The 26,530-nt window shown below is 43.0% G+C and overlaps 1 protein-coding gene across 8 annotated transcripts in view; it reads right to left on the bottom strand.

Moving 5' to 3' along the window:
- Nucleotides 1–26,530, bottom strand: part of dennd1a (DENN/MADD domain containing 1A) — a 604,632-nt gene that overhangs the window by 70,235 nt on the left and 507,867 nt on the right. For all 8 annotated transcript variants that reach the window (XM_070862693.1, XM_070862695.1, XM_070862694.1 and 5 more), the window contains exons 15-18: nt 20,956–21,046; nt 12,720–12,760; nt 6,815–6,886; nt 3,181–3,237 (exon numbers count right to left, since the gene is read on the bottom strand). In XM_070862693.1, coding sequence (XP_070718794.1) covers nt 3,181–3,237; nt 6,815–6,886; nt 12,720–12,760; nt 20,956–21,046 — 261 coding nt within the window. The remainder of the gene's footprint in view (nt 1–3,180; nt 3,238–6,814; nt 6,887–12,719; nt 12,761–20,955; nt 21,047–26,530) is intronic.

The following is a 26,530-nucleotide window of genomic DNA, read 5'->3' as shown; positions in this document are numbered from 1 at the left end:
TATTTTCAGGTTTCGTTTCTTAATTGTTTTTACACCTCTTTATTTTAATTGTTGAGCTTGGTTTTGACTCCTGAGATTTTTTTTCGCCATTTCTTTTGCAAAATTGAAAGCCAGGAACCAGCAAGAGTATGGTCACATGGTCCACATCAAGACAACTGTAAGTAAATGATGTCTCACTGCTGCTCCTGAAGCCTCATCGATTGTATAAAAAGTTTCTCTCTGGGTGTAGGTTTACTGGCTGTGTGTAAAATGTGGCTAATCCTGTTGTGAAAGTCTGTGTTATGGATGCTCTGTCTCTCGGTAGCCAATAGAGAATGGCTATGTATTACATAGTATTTACACACACACAAACAGGTAATTTGGTCCAGCAGGTCAATGCTGGTGTTCTGCTCTACATGAGCCTCCTCCCACTCCTCTTCATCTAACCCTATCACCATATCCTTCCAATCATTTCCCCCTCATGTGTTTATCTAGCTTTCCCTTAAATGCATCTGTGGTATTCACACCTCAACTACTTCTTGCGGTAGCAAGTTCCACAGTCTCACCACTCTGAGTAAAGAAGTGTCTCCTAAATTCCTTATTGGATTTATTACTGACTATCTTATATTGATGGCTCTTAGTTCTGGTCTCCCCTGCAAGTGGAAACATCTATGCTACCCCTACCCTATCAAAACCTTTCATAATCTTGAAGACCTCTACCAGCAGTCTCCCCTTTTCCAGAGAAAAACGCTCCAGCCTGTTCAATCCTTCATCGGTAAGACTTCTCAGTTCTGGTATCATTCCAGAAAATCACGTTGCACCTTCTCCAATGCCTCTAAAGACATTTTATAATATGGAGACCAGAACTGTTCACAGTACTCCAAATGTGATCTAACCAAGGTTCTATACAAGTTTAACATAACATTTCTGGTTTTCAATTATATCCCTCTAGAAATGAACCTCACTGCTTTGCTTGCTTTATTTAATGGTTTTATTAACCTGCATTACTACTTTTAGTGATTTGTGTATCTGTATCACCAGATTGCTCTGCTCCTCCATCCCACTTAAACACTTATTTTCCAAGCGGTACGTGGCCTCCTTATTCTTCCTACCACCTCACACTTGTCTATATTGAAGTTCATTTGCCAATTACATGCCCATTCTGCAGTTTTATTAATGTCTTCCTGTATTTTGTCACGGTCCTTTTCTGTATTAACTACACCTTCCAATTTGGTATTGTCCGCAAATTCTGAAGTTGTACTTCCAATTCCCGAGTCATTAGCTCCCAACATCTCGAATTGAAAATTTGCATGCTCGAGTTTAGTTCCCTTCCTGGCCTTGCTCCTCCTTATCTGTAATCTTCTCCAACCATATACCTCCCCGCCCCCCCCAAAGAAAACTCTCCGATCCTCTAACTCTGGCCTCTTATGCATCCCTCTCCCCCTTTGTTCCACTACTGATGGCTGTGCCTTCACCTGTCTAAACCTGGCACTCTGGAATTCTCTCACTAAACCCGCCGTCTCTACTCATTTAAGACTCTCCTTAAAACCCACCTCTTTGACCAAGCTTTTGGTTATCCCTCCTATAGGGCCCAATTTTACCCAACACCTTTTTTCGGCGCACTTACCCTAAATGCGCCGACTTTGCGTGCTGGAAACGGCGCCCCAAAAAAGTGGCCCCATCCTGCCCGCTCTGCCAAGTCTCCGGTGTCCCAGTGTGGCGTACATAGTGCAGTGGGGTGAGGAGCAACAGCCCAGCGCAGAAAGCACTGCCAGCAGCTACGCGCATGCTCCTCGCCCTCTCAGCGTGTCCTGTGGGCTGTGAGCAGGACCCGATGCTCGCAGCCCCTATCCCCAGCCGAGTGGCCTCCTGCACCGGCCAGCCGGCCCGCTGACTTCCCGGGCCGAGGTAAGGCTTGAGTTTTATTTTTTTATTTATTGATGGTTGTGCTTTGTTTACTGAGGAGTTTTGATTGGGGGGTGGGGGGGAGGAGGAGAGTTTTTATCGGGGGGGGGGGGGGGGGAAAAGAGTGTTTTGATGGGGGGGGGGTGGGGGGGGTGGGGAACAAAAAAAAAACTTGTTTCTGGCATAAAGGTAGGACTTGTATTTTTTATTTGTTATTAATTGATTGATTATTACTTGTTGTGGTTTGTTTAGTGTTTTGTAAGTCTTGGTGCAGGTCCTCTCAGCTTCCTTGTATTTTTTTTTATTTGTTATTGAATGCTTATTTTTGTGCTTTGTTTAGTGCTTTGTAAGTCTTGGTGCTTTAAATGTACTAACCTGCACCGAATTCTTAACTGCCCGCAATATTTTTCAGAGCTGGCCACATACGCTGACCTAAGTTGATTTGGAGTAAGATTTTGCTGGCCAAAATGGCATAAATGGCCAAAACTGGCATAAATAGCTGGGAACGCCCCCTTTTGAAAAAAAAACTCAACTAAAAAAATTATACCTAACTGAGTTACTCTGCAGCAAGTTTATTGGGGAAAATGGCGTTTTTTAAACTTATGCCAGAAAAACCAACTTACTCCAAAAGAATTGGAACAAGTCATGGCCAAAATTGGGCCCAATATCTCCTATCTCAGGTTTTGGTGTTGTCTGATTACGCTGTTGTGAAGCACCTTGGACAATTTTGCACATTTGGGACTGAGTTAGAACACAACACCTTTGTATCTGGGACATGAGATAAATCCATCCAGACTGACAGGATGAAGAGTCCAAAGTGAAATGAGTGAGTTTGTATAGTCTCAACCTTTTATTAAGTGAGCAGCAGTCTACAGGATGCAAATCAACCTAATTGGTCACTAATTGGCAGTCTCACTCAAGAAGGCCACAAAGTTCAATGTTGTAACAAACAGAAATATAGACAATAGTGCAGCAGGAATGCTCTTGTAAGGTTGAGGTTTAGGTTAAGGCCTGTTGTTGGGGCATTAAAGAGTGCGCTTTACCCACCATCTCACTCATGCTTTAACCATCTGTGCAGATAACAGAGTAAAACTTGGAAACAATACAACCTTTTTGGGTTAAGAGACCTTGGGCACCTATCCATATTTTTCTAAAAGCCCACTCAATATTGTCTCTGTTAATGCATTTTCAAGTGTGGTCACAACAGTGTTTCACACAGTTCCATATTGATCAGATAATACATTTAATGGTTTGGTACTTAATGCAGAACACTTTGTAAGAAAAAAAATCAACTACCTTTTGCTTCAAACGATTTTTCACCTCTTTTATTCCCATTTTCGCATGATCTTTTGCCTAGAATTGCAGAAGAGAATTCAAGTTAAAACCTCTTCATCGGTCTCCAATAGCAACAAGGCTTGCTATTAAGCCATTTCTATTCTGGTACTTTAGAACAATTTAAGAGGAGAAAATATGAAGAACAAAATGTTCAGGAAAACAATTGTGAACTTTTAAATATTGATGGACATTTCAAATTATGAAGTCAGTACTTGGAAACTCGAACAGGATCAAAATTAAAAGCCCTAAAATATTCCTGTTCTTTTGATGCAGGTATTCTTGGCCAAGTAAGCAATCTTCTAATACAAAAGCAAAAGACTGTGGATGCTGGAAATCAGAAAAAAACAGGAAATATTAGAAAGACTCAGCAGGTCAGGCAGCATCTGTGGAGAGAGAAACAGGGGTAACATTTCAGGTCCATCTTTCATCTGAAAGGTCATTGACCTGAAATATTAACTCTGCTTCTCTCTCCACAGATGCTGCCTGACCTGCTGAGTATTTCCAGCATTTTCTGTTGTTATATTATAAATGATCTGCTAAACCTACCTACAATATTTTGCATTGATTCAGATGGAGAAATAGAAGTATGGAGGAAATATTCTGTGAAAGAACATTCTTAGCCATAGAATGCACGACAACAAAGAGGTTCAACCCTTGGGCTAGAAACAGAAGTAAAACTATAACTGGATACAAATGTTGAAGGTTGAAATATATACATGCAATTGCTAAGCCACTTCACAATGCAATTTGCCTCAGTTAGGCTGATAGTGACCTTATAATGGGCTTAATTTTAGCCAGGAGTTGCTCCGGTTTTTTGGGGAGTAACCTGCTTTTTCTGGCGTAACTTAAAAATCCCCAGTTTCCCCAATCAATTTGCACCAGCTTAGCTCAGTTAGTTACGTTTTTTTTAGGTTCGTTTTTTTTCTCAAAAGGGGGTGTTACCAGCCACCTACGCCATTTCGGCAACTTTGGCCAGCTAATTTCTACTTATACCAGCGTATGTGGCCACTTCAGAAAACCCTTGCGGAGAGTTAAAGAAATCGGAGGCCATTCGGCCTGGGATAGGGGCGGGAAGCGGAGAGGATCTGCACCTAAACCAACCAAGCCTTACCCTTAGCAATGTGTGCAAACAAAAACTACTAACAATTCTATAAGAAATAAAAAAATTGAAGTCCTACCTTCATCTTCAAACTGCACTCGGTCCGAGAAGGCAGCGGGCCGGTGCGGGAGGTCTGGGCTAGGGGCAGGACAACGCACCGGGAGGCCACTCGGCCAGGGTTACGGGTGGGCAAGAGAACTGATAGAAATCATCATCAGGCAGGAGCACTATCAGTTCTCTTGCCCGCCCCTAGCCCTGGCCAAGTGGCCTCCCGGTGCAATCAATCTCTTAGTGCTCCTGCCTGCCGGTGAGTTCTCCTGCCCGCCCCTAGCCCTGGCCGAGTGGCCTCCCGGTGCAATCAATCTCTTAGTGCTCCTGCCTGCCGGTGAGTTCTCCTGCCCGTCCCTAGCCCTGGCCGAGTGGCCTCCCGGTGCAATCAATCTCTTAGTGCTCCTGCCTGCCGGTGAGTTCTAAAAGATCGATCACACTGGGAGGCCACTCGGCCAAGGCTCGGGGCGGGCAGGAGAACTGATAGAAATCACCGGCAGACAGGAGCACTATCAGTTCTCCTGCCCGCCCCTAGCCCAACAAAGGAGGCAGAATTTATGAGACAGAGAATTTAACCTAAAGGAGCCCAGTTTCAGCGAGGGAGAGATAACAAGAGCAACACAGATTCGAAGAGAGGGAATGATATAAATTCAGCGCCAATGAGATGGCAAAATAGCGGCAGTGTGAGAAGAAACAGCACAAGGCTGATGAGAGGGAGGAAGAACACGCTCTCAAACTGACAGAGAGACCAACATCAATTGAGACTGTTGTTGCAGACTCGCAGCGCTACTGCGCATGCGCGGACATCACGAATCACCCCACTGCGCATGTGCCCAGCACATTTTCCAGCACAGAACGATTGGCCACGCTGCACGACTGCAGTGAAGAGGCCAGACAGCGGCCAAAGTTCCAACATTTTTTTTTCGGCGCATCTGGGAACATACATAAGCGGCGCAACTTCGGTAAGTGTGCCGAAAAACGGGCTCAGCCAAAATTGAACCCAATGTTTCTCAATTATCTAATGATAAACACAGATAGCCATATAGATCTGATGGGTGCAATACAAGTTTGCACCGTGCTTTCCAAGGGCTTATTACTTCTAACGCTGCCTATCTTTTTATGTTCTCTATGTAATCTGGATTGCTTGCTACAGCTACTTCACAACTAGATTCAGTGGAGGAGTTTGAAAATAGGGTCAATGATGGTCCCTTGAGGCCTTTTACACCTTGTCTATACTGGCACCAGTGCTTTCTTTATCAGTTTCTAAGGCCACCTAGATGATCAGCCCCAAGAAGGTAAGGGAAAACTCTATTGGGGAATCTCCGAATAAGCCTTGTTCTTCCATCCCCAGATGGCCACTCAGGAGATGCCACTTCGATACTGATGCCAACTTAACACAGAATCATAGAAGGAGTTCATTCAGTCTATTGTGTTTGTAATGGCTATTTGCTAGGACAATCCACTGCTCTTCTTCAAACGTTAAATCACTTTTCCCTTAAAGATGTAGTGGTCTCTCAGAGGGTTGTAAATCTGTGGAATTCGCTGCCTCAGAGAGCTGTGAAAGCTGGGACATTGAATAAATTTAAGACAGAAATAGACAGTTTCTTAAACAATAAGGAGATATGGGGTTATGGGGAGCGGGTGATGAAGTGGAGCCGAGTCCATGATCAGATCAGCCTCGAGGGGCCGTATGGCCGGCCTACTCCTGCTCCTATTTCTAATGTTCTTATGTTCAACTACTCGCTGCTCCAGCAGATTTCAGTGTAAAAATATTTTCTTAGCCTTTCTCCATTCTCTATCAGAGACGGTTTTAAATCGATGATCCCTCATCGTTTACTCCTCAACCAGAGGAAATAGTCTTTTCCTATTCACTCAATCAAAACCCTTCATACCGATAAAAACCCAATTAAATCTCCTCTTAACATTCTCTGCTCCAGTGGAAATACTCCTCTCACATAATCAGACTATTCCTTAGCCTCCTATGTTGCTATTTCCCATTCCTCCTCCAATATCAGGTGTGTGGAAGATGAAGATCCTAATTCATACAGGTTTCATGGAGGGTAAAGGAAGACCCCTCCAAGACATGGGAGCCTAACAAATCCATTTCTGAGCCTAACGAAGCCTATTCTCATTTGAACCTGGGTTCAATCAATAAGCAGTAAATTTTAGTACAGCCTTGGTGAGGTGATTTGTAACTCCAACCCCAAGCAACTGAAACTTTTCAATATCTTGAGTTTTTGAAGTCTCCTTATAATAAAGCCAGCTCTTCACTTACTAACACTTGACTGTACAATCACTGAAGATACATATCTCAACGAGATACAACTCATTTTAGTGAATATCAACCTTTTGTTCTTACTCATATATAATCAACATAAACAAATGTCATTAAATTAACAGAAGCAGAAAGCTCTATCTTTCTCAACCATATTAAAATTGCCTACTTACAAACTTGTACACGGTCTTCATTGCAGGATTTGCCTTTGTCTTCATTGTATTTATAATGGCTCCACTTCCTTTCTATTAATAGATTGGTGATTAATTCATTTACATTTATAATATCACAAACCCATCAACATAACACACACATTTTCACAATGCTTCAGCCAGATGATCAAGGTCTTAATTTTTCTAAACAATGTCTTCCCAGTAATAACTAGGACAAGTGATTTGAGGCAGTGGCACATCCCTCGACAAATCCAGTGCATTTCTAGGCTTAATGTAGCTTGATTTGCTACCTGATTGCTGCAATTTTGCATAAAGAATTCCAAAGGCAGCAAAAATGGTAATTTCTGAATGGGTCTGAGCTATAACAAATCGCTTGTTACAGGATATTACTAACCTTAGTAATACGCAATAAAAAGCAGATGAACAACACTAGAAAATAAAGGGCTACAATGATACAGGGGATACAGGATTTAAAAAAATAATCTGGATAATGGGCTGAACTCATCATCACAAGCAAAAGTAGTACTGTGAAGTTTACACAGCCCTGAATACTTTCATAGCAAAAATACGAAAGAACAACAGAGGAATCAAAAATCAAAAAAGGATGTCAAGGCCTTGGCGAAGGCGCAGAGAAGATATGCCAGAATAATACCAGGGATGATACACTTTAGTTATGTGGAGAGATTGGAGAAGCTGGGATTGTTCTCCTTAAGAATTCTCCTTAAGAAGGTTAAGGGGAGATTTAATATTGAGAGGGGTATGTACAGAATAAATAAGGAGAAAATATTTTTACTGGTGGATGGTTTGGTAACCAGAGGACACAGATTTGATAATTGGCAACAGATCCAGAGGAGAATTTATTTTACACAGCAAGTTATGATGATCTGGAATGCATTGGCTGAAAGGGTGGTGGAAGCAGCTTCAATAGTAGCTATTAAAAGGGAATTGGATATATACTTGAAAATGAAAAATTTGCAAGGCTATGGGGAAAGAGCAGGGGAGTGGGACTAATTGGATAGCTCTTTCAAAGAGCTGGCACAGGTACAATGGGCTCCTTTTGTGCTGCGAGGTTGAGTCTAACATGCAAAAATACATTCTTTGGATTCTCATAAGTAGAAATTGGTTCCTTCAGAATTTCAAAAGGCCAGGGTGGTGTAGCTCAGTACAATAGTAGAGATTCTGAGGAAGGTCAAGTTATTGAAGATTAACTGCCCTGGAGAAAGTTTGGTGCATGTTACTGTTTTCTTAATTTTATTAGTTTTTTATATTTTAAATTGTAATTTTTTTTTTATATAATTTTTTAGGCTTTTTATAAAAAAACCTTCAAAAGGTAATATTTCCTATTCCATTTCATCAAATATTCCTGTATATTAGTAATTTTGTTTTGATATTTTTATTTCTTCACCTTTTCTAAAATAAGCGTGTTTCCTTTTCTTACTGACCCTCTCTTTTTGATTTCTTTCATTTTTGCGCTATCAAGTCTGTAGGGTGACGATCCAAGTCATGAGATAGTGTATGCATGGGAGACATAAGGGAGACTGCAGCAAGGAAAAGGATTCTATTTCTAGAAAGTTATCAATTGTCTGTTGAGGTAACAGGGCGATCAGGATGGATGTGAAGGTGGCTAAGGAAAATGAGCATGTTTTGAACTGACAGGGCAACCCAAGTAGATGAATGGAAAATAGGACAGTCGCGGAGGTGGTTGAGGAAATGATTAAGAGACATGCAGGAGACTTCAGAAATAAAGGAAGGGGACTTGGGGGGAGGGGGAAGGCATGGTACTGTACTTTATCAAACTGGACAAACACAAAACTATTTCATAAACAAAAGTTCTTTCAAAAGAGATATTAAAAGTGTTGCATAACAGTTTATAACCTTTAAACATACAAACATCTGTATATTTTTCAGACAAAGCGTTACATTGGAACACGTGACACTCTAAAACACTAGTGGTTGAACAGATATACAGCACCTAACATTCAAAACCATCAAAAATAATACCAACACAATTCCTTCTGAAATACCTCAAAATGTTCAACTTCAAATTACAGCTACATGCCTTATTCATTTTTTGTACAGTATTTTAAGTTACTTTATTCTACTTAACATGTAGAATAGGTGCTTTTTCTGATGTGAAATAATGCACAATTTCAAAAATGTACCAAAGCAAAATACTGCAGATGCTGGAAATCTGAAATAAAAACAGAAAATGCTGGAAATCTCAGCGGTCGGGCAGCAACTGTAGAGAGAGAAACAGAGTTAACGTTTCAGGTCGATGACCCTTCGTCAGAACTGGCAATAGTTCAAAATGTAACAGATTCTTAAGGAAGTGTTGGGGCCCTGAAAGTGGGCGGTGGGATGGAAAGAACAAAGGGGAAAGTCTGTGATAGGGTGGAAGGCAGGAGAGATTTGAGAGACAAAGGGATGATGCGGCAAATTGAGATGGTATAGCACAAGTTAGGAAACAAAAGATGTGCCTAGATAGGGTGTAATGGTGGAATAATTACCAGCTGTCATGGAAAACAGAAACAAAATAAAAATAAAAAAGGGGCAGGCGAGTTTTTATTTTGTTTCTCTGTTTTCCATGGCAGCTGGTAATTATTCCACCATTCACACCCTCTGTAGACTCACCTTTTGTTTCCTAATTTGTGACATTACCATCTCAATTTGACCCATCATCCCTTTGTCTCTCAAATCTCTTCTGCCTTCCACCCGATCACAGACCTTCCCTTTTGTTCTTTCCATCCTCACCGCCCCCTTTCAGGGTTCCAGCACTTCTTTGTTACATTTCGAACTATTGCCAGTTCTGATGAAAGGTCATCGACCTGAAACGTTAACTCTGTTTCTCTCTCCACAGATGCTGCCTGACCCGCTGAGATTTCCAGCATTTTCTGTTGTCAAAAATGTACCGGCTATCTTGAAATCATGAAATTAAGAAATGACTATTGTGACGACAGTGGCCTTTATGGGTATAGTAGGGCAATACAAATATAATATAGATCAGTTTAAATAAAATATTTGGGATGTGAATATTTATGTTTTAAATTATTTTAACTGAAGAGAAGAATACTTTAGAAATCTAAAATCATTCATTTTACATCTACTGATATTAATCAGTAGCTGAGTCAAACTAGCAAAAAAGTGACCCATGAATGATTCAGAATGTCAACTACAGAATGATGTTAGTCAGTCAGATCGCCAACCAGCTTTAGCCCCTCGACTGGTGAGAATCAAACTTGGCTTACAAGACCAAATACGACAAATAAACCAAACTAAGCATAATTCAGTGACTGGTAAACAATTCAAAATTCTTATTTTGCCATTTCCCAGCCAGAAAACCAAACTTTATTCATATGTAGCGTGATTTAAGTTACTGTGTTAATCGTTTCGGACAGTGCAAGTTCTGCTTCTAATGTGAAACAATCCAGAATTTCCCCAAAAATGTATCAACTACTAAAGGGCTATAAGAATCTTGAAATAGGATGCAGTAATATGTTATTTGAGAAGAGATTATTGGGACAGCAGTGAGCTTTAAAAGTATATTAGACAATACAATTATAATCCATACATCATGAGATGCCCCATTGAACAGCAGCACACGTCAGTGAATTAAAAACTGGTAGAAATAGAAGATACTTGGTAGCAAGAAAAAAATATTTAGTGGGTTAAAACTCCTTGTACAGTATACCAATGCAGGTAATTTGAAAAAAAATAGCAACTTCATTTTAAAGATTATTTTAAACCAAAACAGAATCTCATTTTTTTCAGTTGCAGTCTGGGTCTCTTGGATGAATGAGATATTCAAGATTATATTCAAAATGCTAAACATCTAAGCATTTGCTTTGGATAATGAAATTAAATGGTTTTAATCGAACAAGGTTACGTCATTTATCTACTGGAAGAATATCCCTTCACTTTAACAATTTGGTGGAAAATTTAAAGAATAATTCTATACAGTGACTCGAAACATGGAAATGCTATATTTGGTAACAAAAATTAAACTCAAATTGAATTGCAAACATGACACTGTGTGGTGTGGCAGCTTGTGTCACCTTATTGCTCACAGTGCAGAAACAATACTCAGAGAATTGTCTCAGTTCATTAATTCTGCTTTATGTCGACGTTGTTAAAAAAAAACTCACAAAATGGCGGATTCATCAAGTATTCATGCATTAATCTTTGTTTTCCTAAATAAAAATGCACATATTTATTCATTTTCTTTCCATAGACTCTGGTAAGTGCAGAATATCATGTATTTAATTTCTGTGCATTTTTTATAGGTCAGAGAGGAATGCCTCTCGAGTTTATAGGACTAGTTCTCATTCTACTGTTACTAAGGTAATTAGGTTTAATTAGACATGTAAAAAATATTATTTATATTTAACTGAAAAAGAAAAATCCATTCGTGAAATATTTTATGAAATTGAATTGCTTATGCATAATCCTCTTTTACTTCTTATATAAACCAATTAGAAACAAAGCTTTCTATTTTTAAACCATTTGTAGACAGATGTGTGGCGTATGACACAAATACTGAACTCAACTGTTAAAGTATATATTTAAATGTTTAAGGCAGCAGCATTGCACATACAAGGGGCAATTTTAAATCCCCCCGATCGATAGGAACGGAGTGGGGCAGCAGTTAAAATGGGGTGGCTTCCCAATGGGATGTGCGATTGTAGCTGGTGATTTTGGTGGTTGATAAGGCAGGCAGGTTGATGGGAGCTTAATTCATAAATGCAACTCGGCATCGCATACATGTGACTGCAATGGAACTTTAACTGACTCCTGCGGGCCATACAAGGAAAGATTATACCACGGCCAGCCGCAAAACACTCGGAAACATTCCCCTCCCACCCTTACCTTGCTATCCTTGCTATGACAGATTAGGAAAAGGGGAGATGCAACAAGACCTGGGTGTCATGGTACATCAGTCATTGAAAGTTGGCATGCAGGTACAGAAGGCGGTGAAGGCGGCAAATGGCATGTTGGCCTTCATAGCGAGAGGATTTGAGTATAGGAGCAGGGAGGTCTTACTGCAGTTGTACAGGGCTTTGGGTGAGGCCACACCTTGAATATTGTGTACAGTTTTGGTCTCTTAATCTGAGGAAGGACATTCTTGCTATTGAGGGAGTGCAGCGAAGGTTCACCAGACTGATTCCTGGGATGGCAGGACTGACATATGAAGAAAGATTGGATCGACTAGGCTTATATTCACTGGAATTTAGAACAATGAGAGGAGATCTCATAGAAACATCTAAAATTCTGACGGAATTGGACAGGTTAGATGCAGGAAGTCCCGATGTTGGGGAAGTCCAGAACCAGGGGTCATAGTCTAAGAATAAGGGTTAAGCCATTTAGGACTGAGATGAGGAGAAACTTCTTCACTCAGAGAATTGTAACCTGTGGAATTCTCTACCACAGAAAGTTGTTGAGGCCAGTTCGTTGGATATATTCAAAAGGGAGTTAGATGTGGCCCTTATGGCTAAAGGGATCAAGGGGTATGGAGAGAAAGCAGGAATGGGGTACTGAAGTTGCATGATCAGCCATGATTATATTGAATGGTGGTGCAGGCTCGAAGGGCTGAATGGCCTACTCCTGCACCTATTTTCTATGTTTCTATAAAAATAATGTACAGTATTATCAAATCGTGACATAGGACCAGTTTCCAGATGGTATTGGATCCTAGGCTGGACTCTCCAACCTGTCCAAAATGACGTAATATATTTCACCATGCAGACTTTTGAGGAATACTTCAGTGCATATATAAGGAGAAAAAGAATAAAAGATTTTAATGCTGTGGAAACCAATTTATGTCCAGTTTATTCTTGGATTGACAACTTTGCCATTTAATAAAACTTTTATTCCCATTGACATTCCAGTAAGAATAATAGATTCCACTCACCTTCACTGTGAGCAGCCACTGATGATAAGATTTGTCACTTCCTATATGAAGCAGAAAGGTGTTTTATTTGGAAAGTCAATTTACGTTAACAGCAACATTCTAGTCAAAGGGTTACAGCTGTTCAATTGTTTTTATACAAGAGTCCATTCAAAAATAGTTATAAATATCTAATTTTGTGGGATTTGAACTGCCCTTTGGATACCACACAATCATGCCATATGACATAGGAATTCCATACAGTATTGTACTTTTGTTTGGAGGAACGCGGATGTAGCTGTTTTTTTTGAAAACATTCAAGGACAAAAAAAACAATGATGTCATTGCTTTGATGCTAAATCCAGTTCTATTGAGTTTGCTCATTACAAATCGTAATTGGGCTGTAATTTTAAACTGGACACCAAGGGGGTAGAAATTCGTCTTGGATGGTAGCGCACGATGGGCAGCATCGCACTGGCCGTCTGCTTTACGCCTCGCTTGATATTTCGTTTCATTGAAATCAATGGAATTGCGCTACCGTGCGAGGCAAATTTCGACAGGCAAGTCTTCTTTGTATATGCAAGCAGCTTGGGAGTTGCAAACTTTCTTTTCTTTGAGATTTCTACCGTTATAAGATGTCAGCCGTCTGGGATTGGAGTGAGAAGAAGTAAATTAATCTTAGACAAGAAGGAGAAAGAAAGAAGAAAGTGATTCTGCTGTTATATTGGTTTAATATTGTCAAATAATGTTGGCCCCTGATGTGCAGTCAATGGCTATACACAACAACAACTTGTATTTATATAGCACCTTTAACGTAGTGAAACATCCCAAGGTCCCAGGAGTATTAGGCGTTAAAAATCTGACACCGAGCCGCACAAGTAGGAATTAGCGCATGTGGCCAAAAGCTTGGTCAAAGAGGTATGTTTTAAGGAGCGTCATGAAGGAAGAAAGGGAGGTAGAGAGGCGGAGAGGTTTAGGCAGGGAGTTCCAGAGCTTAGGGCCGAGACAAAGGAAGGCTCGGCCACCAATGGTTGAGCAATTAAAATCAACATAAACTTGAACGATTCAATAAGGTTGGTGGTGTTTGCCTTAGAGAATTTGGGAAGTTTACTTTGGTGTTGTCTCTGGCTGTGCAAGATCCTTGCGTTGATAGTTGGCAGCTTTACGATAGCACTAAACTGTATTAAAGCAAAAAAAAGACAGAATCAAAAGAGTAAACAGACACTGGATGAATATATCACTATCTTCGTGTACTATTTTCTTTCCAAGTGTTTCACCTAAGGAAATAAATATAGAAACAGGATTTGGATTCTGTATGTGTTAAACATTGGTGTCAATTGGAGTGCTAACGGTGAGAGTTTGATGCAGGCAATGGCTTGATCTTGGCTGAAGAATCTTACAGCACTGAACAACAGATCTCAATTTCTAAGGATGAGATGGTTAAGTGTTTAGTGATAGACATGTAGGAAGAAATTAAATGTAAAAGCTGAACAGTACAGAAAAAGAAATAATGTAGCTTACCAGGAGTGTAAGAATCAGTCTTGAATAATAGTAATAGCAAGGGGTTTGAGAGACACCCAGAAGAGAGATAGCTAGAAATATGCTACAGACAGGAAATATTCTGTGGATCCATGAAAGGAGGATGATGCTTGGCAGCAACCTCATCTCTTGTATTCTGGCACTTTGCTCATCATTCTTTCACTCGATCAGAATCTTTTCTTTCATTCACCTCTTTTTCTTTTGTCTTTATTGATCATTTTTCTCGATTTTGCTTTCCCCATATTTCCGTTGTCGTGGTTCTGTCCTTCCTTTGTGTAAATAACTTTTTTCATGAGATTTTGCAAATGTCACACTAATGCGAAAACAAGCTAACCTTTCTGCAACTATGTGAATGTTAATCAGTCCACAGTAAAACAAATGCAGTGCCTCCATATTTACTCAGTCACATAACCAGTTGGATACAATCTGTCCACTTCCTTCCAAGTGCTCCCATTCTCAATTCTGATATTAAGAGCACAATTAATTAAGTCTTCAGAAAAAAAAACATGACAAAAAGGTAAGAGAAAAAGAGGAACAGGAAAAGAATAAAAAATATTATATCCCGCTCTCTTGATTCTGTTCACATTCCTCTTTCCCTCTTCCATTGTATTAATGTCCTTTTCACACACATACCCTATTGTCAGACAGTCCCTGCCCATCGTATTACTGTACCTTCCACACACACACACACCCTATTGTCAGACAGTCCCTGCCCATCTTATTACTGTTCAAGTCTCAACGCAAAGAGCCGTGAAGAGGTCAAGCGCAGGCAGCGGAAGGAGCATACGGTAAACCAGCCCCAATGACCCCTTCCCTCGTCGAATATCTGTCCCACCTGTAACAGGGTCTGTGGCTCTCGTATTGGACTGTTCAGCCATCAAAGAACTCACTTTGGGAGTGGAAACAAGTCTTCCTCGATTCCGAAGGACTGCCTATGATGGATTATGATGATATTACTGTATCTTCCACACACACATCCTATTGTCAGACTGTCCCTGCCCATCGTATTACTGTACCTTCCACACACACACCCTATTGTCAGACTGTCCTTTTGCTTTCACAATATTTTTGTCTTTCATCTTTCTTTTTTTACAAAAGGATTATAATTTAATCATATTCATGCTGAAACCAATATTCCAGTCTGTGACAAGAAATAACTGCTGCTGCACTGTGCATAAAAATACTAAATGATTACACCAACCAACGGATCAGTACTAATCCAGCAAATATGTACTAATATCACTTTCAGACACAACCCTGACAAGATAATTCCAAAATGAACTAATTCTAAAAAAAAAAGGAGTAATTAAATTAAATCTTAATATTTTCACATATGAAATCATATAAAATTTATAATTTTAAAATGATGTGAAGAAAATTATTAAAGGTGTCTGATCTCTTCCATTTTGATCATGGGTTTGGTCCATGCTCAAGCTATGCGCTGTCTCATTCTTTGTTCTATTCAAAAGAACGTTCTGCTTTCATTTCTATCCTTTTAAAAATTTTGTTCTGTTCCAGTCACTTTTTCTCCTGTTATTTTAATTTTGTTGACCCTGTTCTGAACCTGCACTCGGGCTATTTGTAATTGTTTCCTCTTTGTCTCTGTATAGCTTTGTTTCGCTGCATTTTCCTTCTCTCTATCACAGCAGTAATTGCTTTTCCTGTCTCTTTCCTCATCGGTTCATCAACAGCCATGGTGTGATATTTAGATTTTTTACTCAATATAGACTTTCAAAAAGTTTGAGATATCACTATGTCTAGGTTACATTTCTACAATGATTCACTTTCAGCCTTCGAAGTAGTAATTTAATTACAATAAGAGTGTCACCCAAGATAGAAAGTTTAGTTCTGTATGCGCTGAGCACAATAACATCCCAGCTGGAAGGATTAAAGGAAAGGATAAAAAGGAAGATTAAAAACAATAATGAAAGGATTAAAATGTAAAACAGCCAAGATTAGAGTGGTCTGTTTTTTATTCTTGGTAAGGTATCTACACATTTGACGTACGGTCTTTTAAAGTTTAAGATTTAAATAATTAGTAATATGCTTCTAAAATATGTACTTCATTTAACATCGCAGCAAGATCTGACGCTATTTGAAGGGTCAGAGGGAGCAGAGAGAAACCCCTTGTGCCAAAATGTCATCTGATGTTGCACATTTTAACACATGCAGACATAGATTATTAAATAATGTACTTGAACAAATTCATCCTGCCCAAAGTTAATATAGAGTGTTTCAAAATTCAGGTGCAAAGATTTTTGGGGGCTTTTAAATAGATCAGCATAAAATAGAAGTTGACCTTAGTCGAAGTGTAAATTGGATTTTTGCTTTCGGAAGCATGAAATGACTAAGTGTCCATAAACGCATCACCCTTTAAAAGCTTTAAAACTATCTGTAAGTGTTCTTTTCACACCAGTCCTTTAGAGAGAAGAGGCAACATTATTGAGAGAGACATTTGCCATAGTAGTCACATTTTGATTATATTATATATATATATCTTTTTTTTTCACCTAATATTAAAATATCTTTTAAATTTGCTTTTGCATTTGCAGGACCAAGTTGTAATTAAAATGCTTTACAAAGAACTTCTGAATCATAAGTGTAAGGGGTTGAAATTGTCCACGCTAGGTTTGGGGCGGACATTTCGCTAAAAGTGATTTTTTTTTGCAGCGGAGCATGAAGCGCCGACCCTGTCACGGATTTGGGCTCTTTGATTAAAAATCATGTTGCTTGCTGTAATGGAGTGTTCCCCCGGCGTTCGTGCGATGCGGACGTACGCCGTCCGCTGACGCTTCACCGAGTCTCTCTCCTTCTTTTAAAGAGGAGGGCTACTGGGAACTCTGCAGCTTCTTTGGAGTATAAAAGCAGGGAAGTCTTGCTACAGCTATACAGAGTATTGGTGAGGCCACACCTGGAATACTGCGTGCAGTTTTGGTTTCCATATTTACGAAAGGATTTACTTGCATTGGAGGCAGTTCAGAGAAGGTTCACTAGGTTGATTCCGGGGATGAGGGGTTGACTTATGAGGAAAGGTTGAGTAGGTTGGGCCTCTACTCATTGGAATTCAAAGAATGAGAGGTGATCTTATCAAAACGCATAAGATTATGAGGGAGCTTGACAGGGTGGATGCAGAGAGGATGTTTCCACTGATGGGGCAGACTAGAACTAGAGGGCACGATCTTAGAATAAGGGGCCGCCCATTTAAAACAGAGATGAGGAGAAATTTCTTCTCTGAGGGTTGTAAATCTGTGGAATTCGCTGCCTCAGAGAGCTGTGGAAGCTGGGACATTGATTAACTTTAAGACAGAAATAGACAGTTTCTTAAACGATAAGGGGATAAGGGGTTATGGGGAGCTGGCAGGGAAGTGGACCTGAGTCCATGATCAGATCAGCCATGATCGTATTAAATGGTGGAACAGGCTCAAGAAGCCCTATGGCCTACTCTGCTCCTATTTCTTATGTTCTTATGTTTAGTGGCGTCCACTGGGCCACCAGGGAGGGTGTCGACCGGGCCACCGGCCTGGCACCCAAGATAGGGTGCCGGGCTGCATGTTGGCATCCTGGTGTCAGGTCGCCTGAGTAAAGATGCCGGCCGCCACGCAACCACCTCCCCTTTAAACGGTGGCTGGGGCGCCACAGTCACTGAGAAGCTGTCGGTGACATCGCCCCACACGGACCTCGAGTCCCGCGGTGCAAATCCCCTCCCCTCCACCCACCCCGAGAGGCACAAAGGTGTCGGCACGGGGCGGAATGATATCATCGCTGCGCGTACACCGGTGTGTTAATCGTGGGTCGCTGCACAAACCACTTTTCACCGCGCGGAGCCCCGGGAGCGATTCTGCGCAGGCTGATGAGTCCGCCGCCCTGACGCACCAACTCATTAGCGCCCCGTTTGCACTGGCCGGCAGCACTAACTGGCCCTGCGCAAAGGGACAATTTCAGCCCATGTAGTCCAAAAAGGGGAATATATAGTGTGATACAACATGGCTGCAATTCTTCGATGCTGGTATCATAAATACTAATTTCATCAACCTTAGTTAATAATGGCTGCGGTCTCTATAACTTATAGACTCTAGTATTGGATAACTACATTTAATTTAAATTAAAAGAAGATTTAATTGCAAGTTCCAGTTCTGCAACATAGAAATGTTAATCTATTAATTAAATTAGAAGGCCCTTCTTTTACAAATTCAAAGAATGAAAAAATTAGGTGTCATTTTTATGGCGACCAAGATGATACAGAATACTCTGGAATGAGGCCCATGGTGTAATTCCCAGGTATTCGTTTCAAAAATACACTCTTGCGATTTTTTATTTATAAAAGAGGAATGTTTTGGAGAGTTTAGTGTGAGGTTGGTTGCCTTCTGACCACAGATGGTATTTGAGGCTCGGACTAGAAACACAACATTCTCTTGCTGAGCCTTACCTCCCTGTTTTTGTGCCTGAGCCTCAAGAAAAGGCTCAATGTTATGTTTTTTTTTTAAAAATAGACATCACAGCGATGCATTTCATACAAGAAGCTATAATAATAATGGCAGTTTTTGTCTGTCCTGGGGCAGGGGCAGGGAGCACGTGGTCCGGACTGAGTGATAGTTGCATCGTCCAATGGGGGAGCACAGCTCAGCTTGCCTCGGAGGGAGGGAGAGGAGTGAGTGGGGGGGGGGGGGAAGATAGGGAAAGAGGGAGGCGGGATGGGGGGGAAAGAGGAAGGGGGGGAAAGAGGGAGGGAAGGGGGGGAAAGAGGGAGGGAAGGGGGGGAAAGAGGGAGGGAAGGGGGGGAAAGAGGGAGGGAAGGGGGGGAAAGAGGGAGGGAAGGGGGGGAAAGAGGGAGGGAAGGGGGGGAAAGAGGGAGGGAAGGGGGGAAAGAGGGAGGGAAGGGGGTAAAAGAGGGAGGGAAGGGGGGAAAAGAGGGAGGGAAGGGGGTAAAAGAGGGAGGGAAGGGGGGAAAAGAGGGAGGGAAGGGGGTAAAAGAGGGAGGGAAGGGGGTAAAAGAGGGAGGGAAGGGGGAAAAGAGGGAAGGGGGGAAAGAGGGAGGGAAGGGGGGGAAAGAGGGAGGGAAGGGGGGGAAAGAGGGAGGGAAGGGGGGGAAAGAGGGAGGGAAGGGGGGGAAAGAGGGAGGGAAGGGGGGGAAAGAGGGAGAAAGAGGGAGGGAAGGGGGAAAGAGGGAGGGAAGGGGGGAAGAGGGAGGGAAGGGGGGAGAGGGGGACGCGGGGGGGGGGCGAGAGGGACGCGGGGGGGGAGCCGAGAGGGACGCGGGGGGGGGGCCGAGAGGGACGCGGGGGGGGGGGCCGAGAGGGACGCGGGGGGGGGGGGCCCGAGAGGGACGCGGGGGGGGGGCCGAGAGGGACGCGGGGGGGGGGGCCGAGAGGGACGCGGGGGGGGGGGCCGAGAGGGACGCGGGGGGGGGGGCCGAGAGGGACGCGGGGGGGGGGGCCGAGAGGGACGCGGGGGGGGGCCGAGAGGGACGCGGGGGGGGGGGCCGAGAGGGACGCGGGGGGGGGCCGAGAGGGACGCGGGGGGGGCCGAGAGGGACGCGGGGGGGGCCGAGAGGGACGCGGGGGGGGCCGAGAGGGACGCGGGGGGGGCCGAGAGGGACGCGGGGGGGGCCGAGAGGGACGCGGGGGGGGCCGAGAGGGACGCGGGGGGGGCCGAGAGGGACGCGGGGGGGGCCGAGAGGGACGCGGGGGGGGCCGAGAGGGACGCGGGGGGGGCCGAGAGGGACGCGGGGGGGGCCGAGAGGGACGCGGGGGGGGCCGAGAGGGACGCGGGGGGGGCCGAGAGGGACGCGGGGGGGGCGGGAGGGAGGGGGGCGAGAGGGACGCGGGGGGGCCGAGAGGGACGCGGGGGGGCCGAGAGGGACGCGGGGGGGCCGAGAGGGACGCGGGGGGGCCGAGAGGGACGCGGGGGGGCCGAGAGGGAGGGGGGCGAGAGGGAGGGAGGGGGCCGAGAGGGAGGGAGGGGGGGGCGAGAGGGGGGGCGAGAGGGAGGGCGAGAGGGAGGGCGAGAGGGAGGGAGGGGGGCGAGAGGGAGGGAGGGGGGCGAGAGGGAGGGAGGGAGGGAGGGGGGCGAGAGGGAGGCGAGAGGGAGGGAGGGGGGCGAGAGGGAAGGTGGAAGGGAGGACATCAGCGTTGATTCTATAGACGAAGATGATAATAATAGTCTCAACAAGTACTGTTGCAATAAAGATACTAGCCTCTGTTAGTATTTTTAAAAAGCCTTTGTGGCATATTCCTTTATCAAATGTTCTCAGCACACTTCTTAAGTTCATTAAATGCTAAAAGAAAAAGATAAATCCCAAAATGATAATGTGAATCATTGTGTTTTCACATTGCGTGGCATCCATTACAAAAATAAAGCATGTTTTATTTGATTGACAGTGAGAATAAGCTCCGAGTCCCCATCAAGAAAGATAATTTACATCAATAAAAAGATGAGAATTGGCACCTCACATGATATTCACAAACAATTAGAAGCCGACCTGCACTATGCCCATCAGACAGTCATCACCACCCCGGGTGCAACTGTGGTACCAAATGTTAGTTGCTCAAAACAAGGACCGCCATCATTTAAGAGTGTCGATAGTACCAGCTCAATTTTGTTTGAGGTTTACAGTGTGTTCTGCTCGAGTTAAGGACAATTAGTTCTCAAGTGCCCCCGAAATATCAGCAGTAAATAACCTTCTCCGACTTCACGATAGTGAAGTGTGTTCAGTGTGCCTTACCGCCTGCATATTCTCCATTGTTTATCTCCTCTTCAAATACATCACTAAATCCTTCCCCAGAATTCAAGAGATCCAGTCGACCGTCAATGAACTGTAAAATAAAACAATTTTTTGAGGAAACAACAGTTCAAATGTGTGACGTTCTCATAAAGCAGGATACTAGAGGAAGCACAGTATTTGAAATACAATTTTTTGTGCTGTCAAAACACCATTAATGAGCTTGAACTTATTAAAAGAACCAGTAAATCAGACAAAAGTGAACAATACGCTACTCCACCAAATATTACACTTCTGTTTGTAGATTTAACGTACATAGTCGAATAAAGAGGTGCAATTTAGAAAGTGAGCATTCTTTATTGAATTAAAGCCGCTAATTCACTGTGCCTAGCCATTAATTTCATCAGAAATCTGAACACTAAATAAGGAATAATTGGATAGTACTAGAAAAGTCTAATACATTCAAGGGGCTCATAATGTCATAGGCTGCAAATAGAATATAATCATCAGGTAGTGTATTTCAGTTGCTTTAATTTACTTGAGTAGCTTACATTGTGGCTGTGAACTAAACCAGTGTTATGCTGCTGCATGTGAAAGAAACATAGAAAATAGGTGCAGGAGTAGGCCATTCGGCCCGACGAGCCTGCACCACCATTCAATAAGATCATAGCTGATCATTCACCTCAGTACCCCTTTCCTGCTTTCTCTCCATACCCGTTGATCGCTTTAGCCGTAAGGGCCATATCTAACTCCCTCTTGAATATATCCAAAGAACTGGCATCAACAACTCTCTGCGGTAGAGAATTCCACAGGTTAACAACTCTCTGAGTGAAGTTGCTTCTCCTCATCTCAGCCCGAAATAGCTTACCCCTTATCTTTAGACTATGTCCCCTGGTTCTGGACTTCCCCAACATCGGGAACATTCTTCCTGCATCTAACCTGTCCAGTCCCGTCAGAATTTTATATGTTTCTATGAGATCCCCTCTCATACTTCTAAACTCCAGTGAATAAAGGCCCAGTTGATCCAGTCTCTCCTCATATGGCAGTTCTGCCATTCCTGGAATCAGTCTGGTGAACCTTCGATGCACTCCCTCAATAGCAAGAATGTCCTTCCTCAGATTAGAAGACCAAAACTGAACACAATATTCCAGGTGCGGCCTCACCAAGGCCCTGTACAACTACAGTAAGACCTCCCTGCTCCTATACTCAAATCCCCTAGCTATGGAGGCCAACATACCATTTGCCTTCTTCACCGCCTGCTGCACCTGCATGCCAACTTTCAATGACTGATGTACCATGACACCCAGGTCTCGTTGCACCTCCCCTTTTCCTAATTAGCCACCTTTCAGATAATATTCTACGTTCGTGTTTTTGCCACCAAAGTGGATAACCTCACATTTATCCACATTATACTGCATCTGCCATGCATTTGTCCACTCACCTAACCTGTCCAAGTCACCCTGCAGCCTCTGAGCATCCTCCTCACAGCTCAAACTGTCACTCAGTTTAGTGTCATCTGCAAACTTGGGGATATTACATTCAATTTCTTCATCTAAATCATTGATGTATATTGTAAATAGCTGGGGTCCCAGCACTGAGCCTTGCGGCACCCCACTAGTCACTGCCTGCCATTCTGAAAAGGACCCATTAATCCCGACTCTCTGCTTCCTGTCTGCCAACCAGTTCTCTATCCACGTCAGTACATTACCCCCAATACCATGTGCTTTAATTTTGCACACCAATCTCTTGTGTGAGACCTTGTCTAAAGCCTTTTGAAAGTCCAAATACACCACATCCACTGGTTCTCCCTTGTCCACTCTACTAGTTACATCCTCAAAAAATTCTCGAAGATTTGTCAAGCATGATTTCCCTTTTAGAAATCCATGCTGACTTGGACCGATCCTGTCACTGCTTTCCAAATGCACTGCTATTTCATCTTTAATAATTGATTCCAACATTTTCCCCACTACTGATGTCAGTCTATAATTACCCGTTTTCTCTCTCCCTCTTTTAAAAAAAAAAGTGGTGTTACATTAGCTACCCTCCAGTCCATAGGAACTGATCCAGAGTCGATAGACTGTTGGAAAATGATCACCAATGCATCCACTATTTCTAGGGCCACTTCCTTAAGTATTCTGGGATGCAGACTATCAGGCCCCAGGGATTTATCGGCCTTTAATCCCATCAATTTCCTTAATACAATTTCCCACCGAATAAGGATTTCCTTCAGTTCCTCCTTCTCACGAGACCCTCGGTCCCCTAGTATTTCCGAAAGGTCATTTGTGTCTTCCTTCGTGAGACAGAACCAAAGTATATGTTCAACTGGTCTGCCATTTCTTTGTTCCCCATTATAAATTCACCTAAATCTGATAGCAAGGGACAACATTTGTCTTTACTAATCTTTTTCTCTTCACGTATCTATAGAAGCTTTTGCAGTCAGTTTTTATGTTCCCAGCAAGCTTCCTCTCAATCAGTTTTCCCCCTCCTAATTAAACCCTTTGTCCTCCTCTGCTGAATTCTAAATTTCTCCCAGTCCTCAGGTTTGCTGCTTTTTCTGGCCAATTTATATGCCTCTTCCTTGGATTTAACACTATCCTTAATTTCCCTCGTTAGCCACGGTTGAGCCACCTTCCCCGTTTTATTTTTACTCCAGACAGGGATGTACAATTGTTGAAGTTCATCCATTTGATCTTTAAATGTTGCCATTGTCTATTCACCGTCAACCCTTTAAATTGTATTCGCCAGTCTATTCTAGCCAATTCACATCTCATACCATCGAAGTTACCTTTCCTTAAGTTCAGGACCTTAGTCTCTGAATTAACTGTGTCACTCTCCATCTTAATAAAGAATTCTACCATATTATGGTCACTTTTCCCCAAGGGGCCTCGCACAACAAGATTGCTAATTAGTCCTTTCTCATTACACATTACCCAGTCTAGGATGGCCAGCTTTCTAGTTGGTTCCTCGACATATTGGTCTAGAAAACCATCCCCAATAGACTCCAGGAAATCCTCTAGTTTGGTTAGCCCAATCAATATGTAGATTAAAGTCGCCCATGATAACTGCTGTACCTTTATTGCACGCATCCCTAATTTCTTTTTTGATGCTGTCCCCAACCTCACTACTACTGTTTGGTGGTCTGTACACAACTCCCACTAGCGTTTTCTGCCCTTTGGTATTCTGCAGCTCCACTCATACAGATTCCACATCATCCAAGCTAATGTCCTTCCTTACTATTGCGTTAATTTTCTCTTTAACCAGTAATGCTACCCCACCTCCTTTTCCTTTCTGTCTATCCTTCCTGAATATTGAATACCCCTGGATGTTGAGTTCCCAGCCTTGGTCACCCTGGAGCCATGTCTCCGTGATGCCAATTATATCAAATTCGTAAATTGATGCCTGCACAGTTAATTCGTCCACCGTATTACGAATACTCCTCGCATTGAGGCACAGAGCCTTCGGGCTTGTCTTTTTAATACACTTTGCCCCTTTAGAATTTTGCTGTAATGTGGCCCTTTTTGATTTTTGTCTTGGGTTTCTCTGTCCTCCACTTCTACTTTTCTTCTTTCTATCTTTTGCTTCTGCCCCTATTCTACTTCCCTCTGTCTCTTTGCATAGGTTCCCATCCCCCTGCCATATTAGTTTAACTCCTCCCAAACAGCACTAGCAAACACTCCCCCGAGGACATTGGTTCCGGTCCTGCCCTGGTGCAGACCATCCGGTTTGTACTGGTCCCACCTCCCCCCAGAACCGGTTCCAATGTCCCAGGAATTTGAATCCCTCCCTTCTGCACCACTCCTCAAGCCATGTATTCATCTTAGCTATCCTGCAATTGCTACTCTGACTAGCACGTGGCACTGGTAGCAATCCTGAGATTACTACCTTTGAGGTCCTACTTTTTAATTTAACTCCTAGCTCCCTAAATTCAGCTTGTAGGACCTCATCCCGTTTTTTATCTATATCGTTGTACCTATATGCACCACGAGAACTGGCTGTTCACCCTCCCACTTCAAAATATTCCGCAGCCGCTCCGAGACATCGTTGACCCTTGCACCAGGGAGGCACCCAAGGTGCCATGAACTTGGCTGAAGCTGCCATCCCCTGATGAGTCATCCCCCCAAACAGTACCTAAAACGGTGCATCGGAAGGGAAAGTGTTACAAAGCACTTTTCTAAAACAGAGATAGACGTTTCATTTGCTTTACCTGAATCAACGATATGGACAATTATTTTATACCTCTGTGGGTGAGAATCTAAAGGCTGCACCTCAACAATTATTTCTCAGGATACAAAAAAAAACAAATGGCTGCTATGACATAGATGAAATGCACTTATCTGCAGGAGAACTGAAAATTGTAGCAGCTGGACACACAAGATATATCTGTATCTATACAAGATGTATATTTAATGTATATGTGCAATAAAACATCACCAAAATAATTTATGTACAACTGAATAGTGTAGCTCATAATAGTAATCACTTGCAGCTAGTCATAAGAACATAAGAATTAGGAACAGGAGTAGGCCATCTAGCCCCTCGAGCCTGCTCCGCCATTCAATAAGATCATGGCTGATCTGGTCGTGGACTCAGCTCCACATACCCGCCCTCTCCCCGTAACCCTTAATTTCCTTATTGCTTAAAAATCTATCTATCTTTGACTTAAAACATTCAATGAGCCATCCTCAACTGCTTCCTTGGGCAGAGAATTCCACAGATTCACAACCCTCTGGGAGAAGAAATTCTTTCTCAACTCGGTTTTAAATTGGCTCCTCCGTATTTTGAGGCTGTGCCCCCTAGTTCTAGTCTCCCCCACCAATGGAAACAACCTCTCTGCCTCTATCTTGTCTATCCCTTTCATGATTTTAAATGTTTCTATAAGATCACCCCTCATCCTTCTGAACTCCAAGGAGTAAAGACCCAGTCTACTCAATCTATCATCATAAGTTAACCCCCTCATTTCTCGAATCAGCCTAGTGAATCGTCTCTGTACCCCTTCCAAAGCTAGTATATCCTTCCTTAAGTAAGGTGACCAAAACTGCACGCAGTACTCCAGGTGCGGCCTTACCAATACCTTATACAGTTGCAGCAACACCTCCCTGCTTTTGTACTCCATCCCTTTCGCAATGAAGGCCAACATTCCATTTGCCTTCCTGATTACCTGCTGCACCTGCAAACTAACCTTTTGGGATTCCCCCAGGTCCCTCTGCACCACAGCATGTTGTAATTTCTCCCCATTCAAATAATATTCCATTTTACTGTTTTTTTTCCCGAAGGTGGATGACCTCACACTTTCCGACATTGTATTCCATCTGCCAAACCTTAGCCCATAGCCTATCCAAATCTCCTTGCAGCCTCTCCAAGTCCTCTACAGAACCCGCTTTCCCACTAATCTTAGTGTCATCTGCAAATTTTGTTGCACGACACTCTGTCCCCTCTTCTAGGTCATCTATGTATATTGTAAACAGTTGTGGTCCCAGTACTGATCCCTGTGGCACACCACTAACCACTGATTTCCAACCGGAAAAGGACCCATTTATCCCGACTCTCTGCTTTCTGTTCGCCAGCCAATTCTCTATCC

This window comes from Pristiophorus japonicus, chromosome 20, assembly GCF_044704955.1.
Source record: "Pristiophorus japonicus isolate sPriJap1 chromosome 20, sPriJap1.hap1, whole genome shotgun sequence".
NCBI lineage: Eukaryota > Metazoa > Chordata > Chondrichthyes > Pristiophoridae > Pristiophorus > Pristiophorus japonicus.
This window is presented reverse-complemented; position numbering and strand designations above follow the sequence as displayed.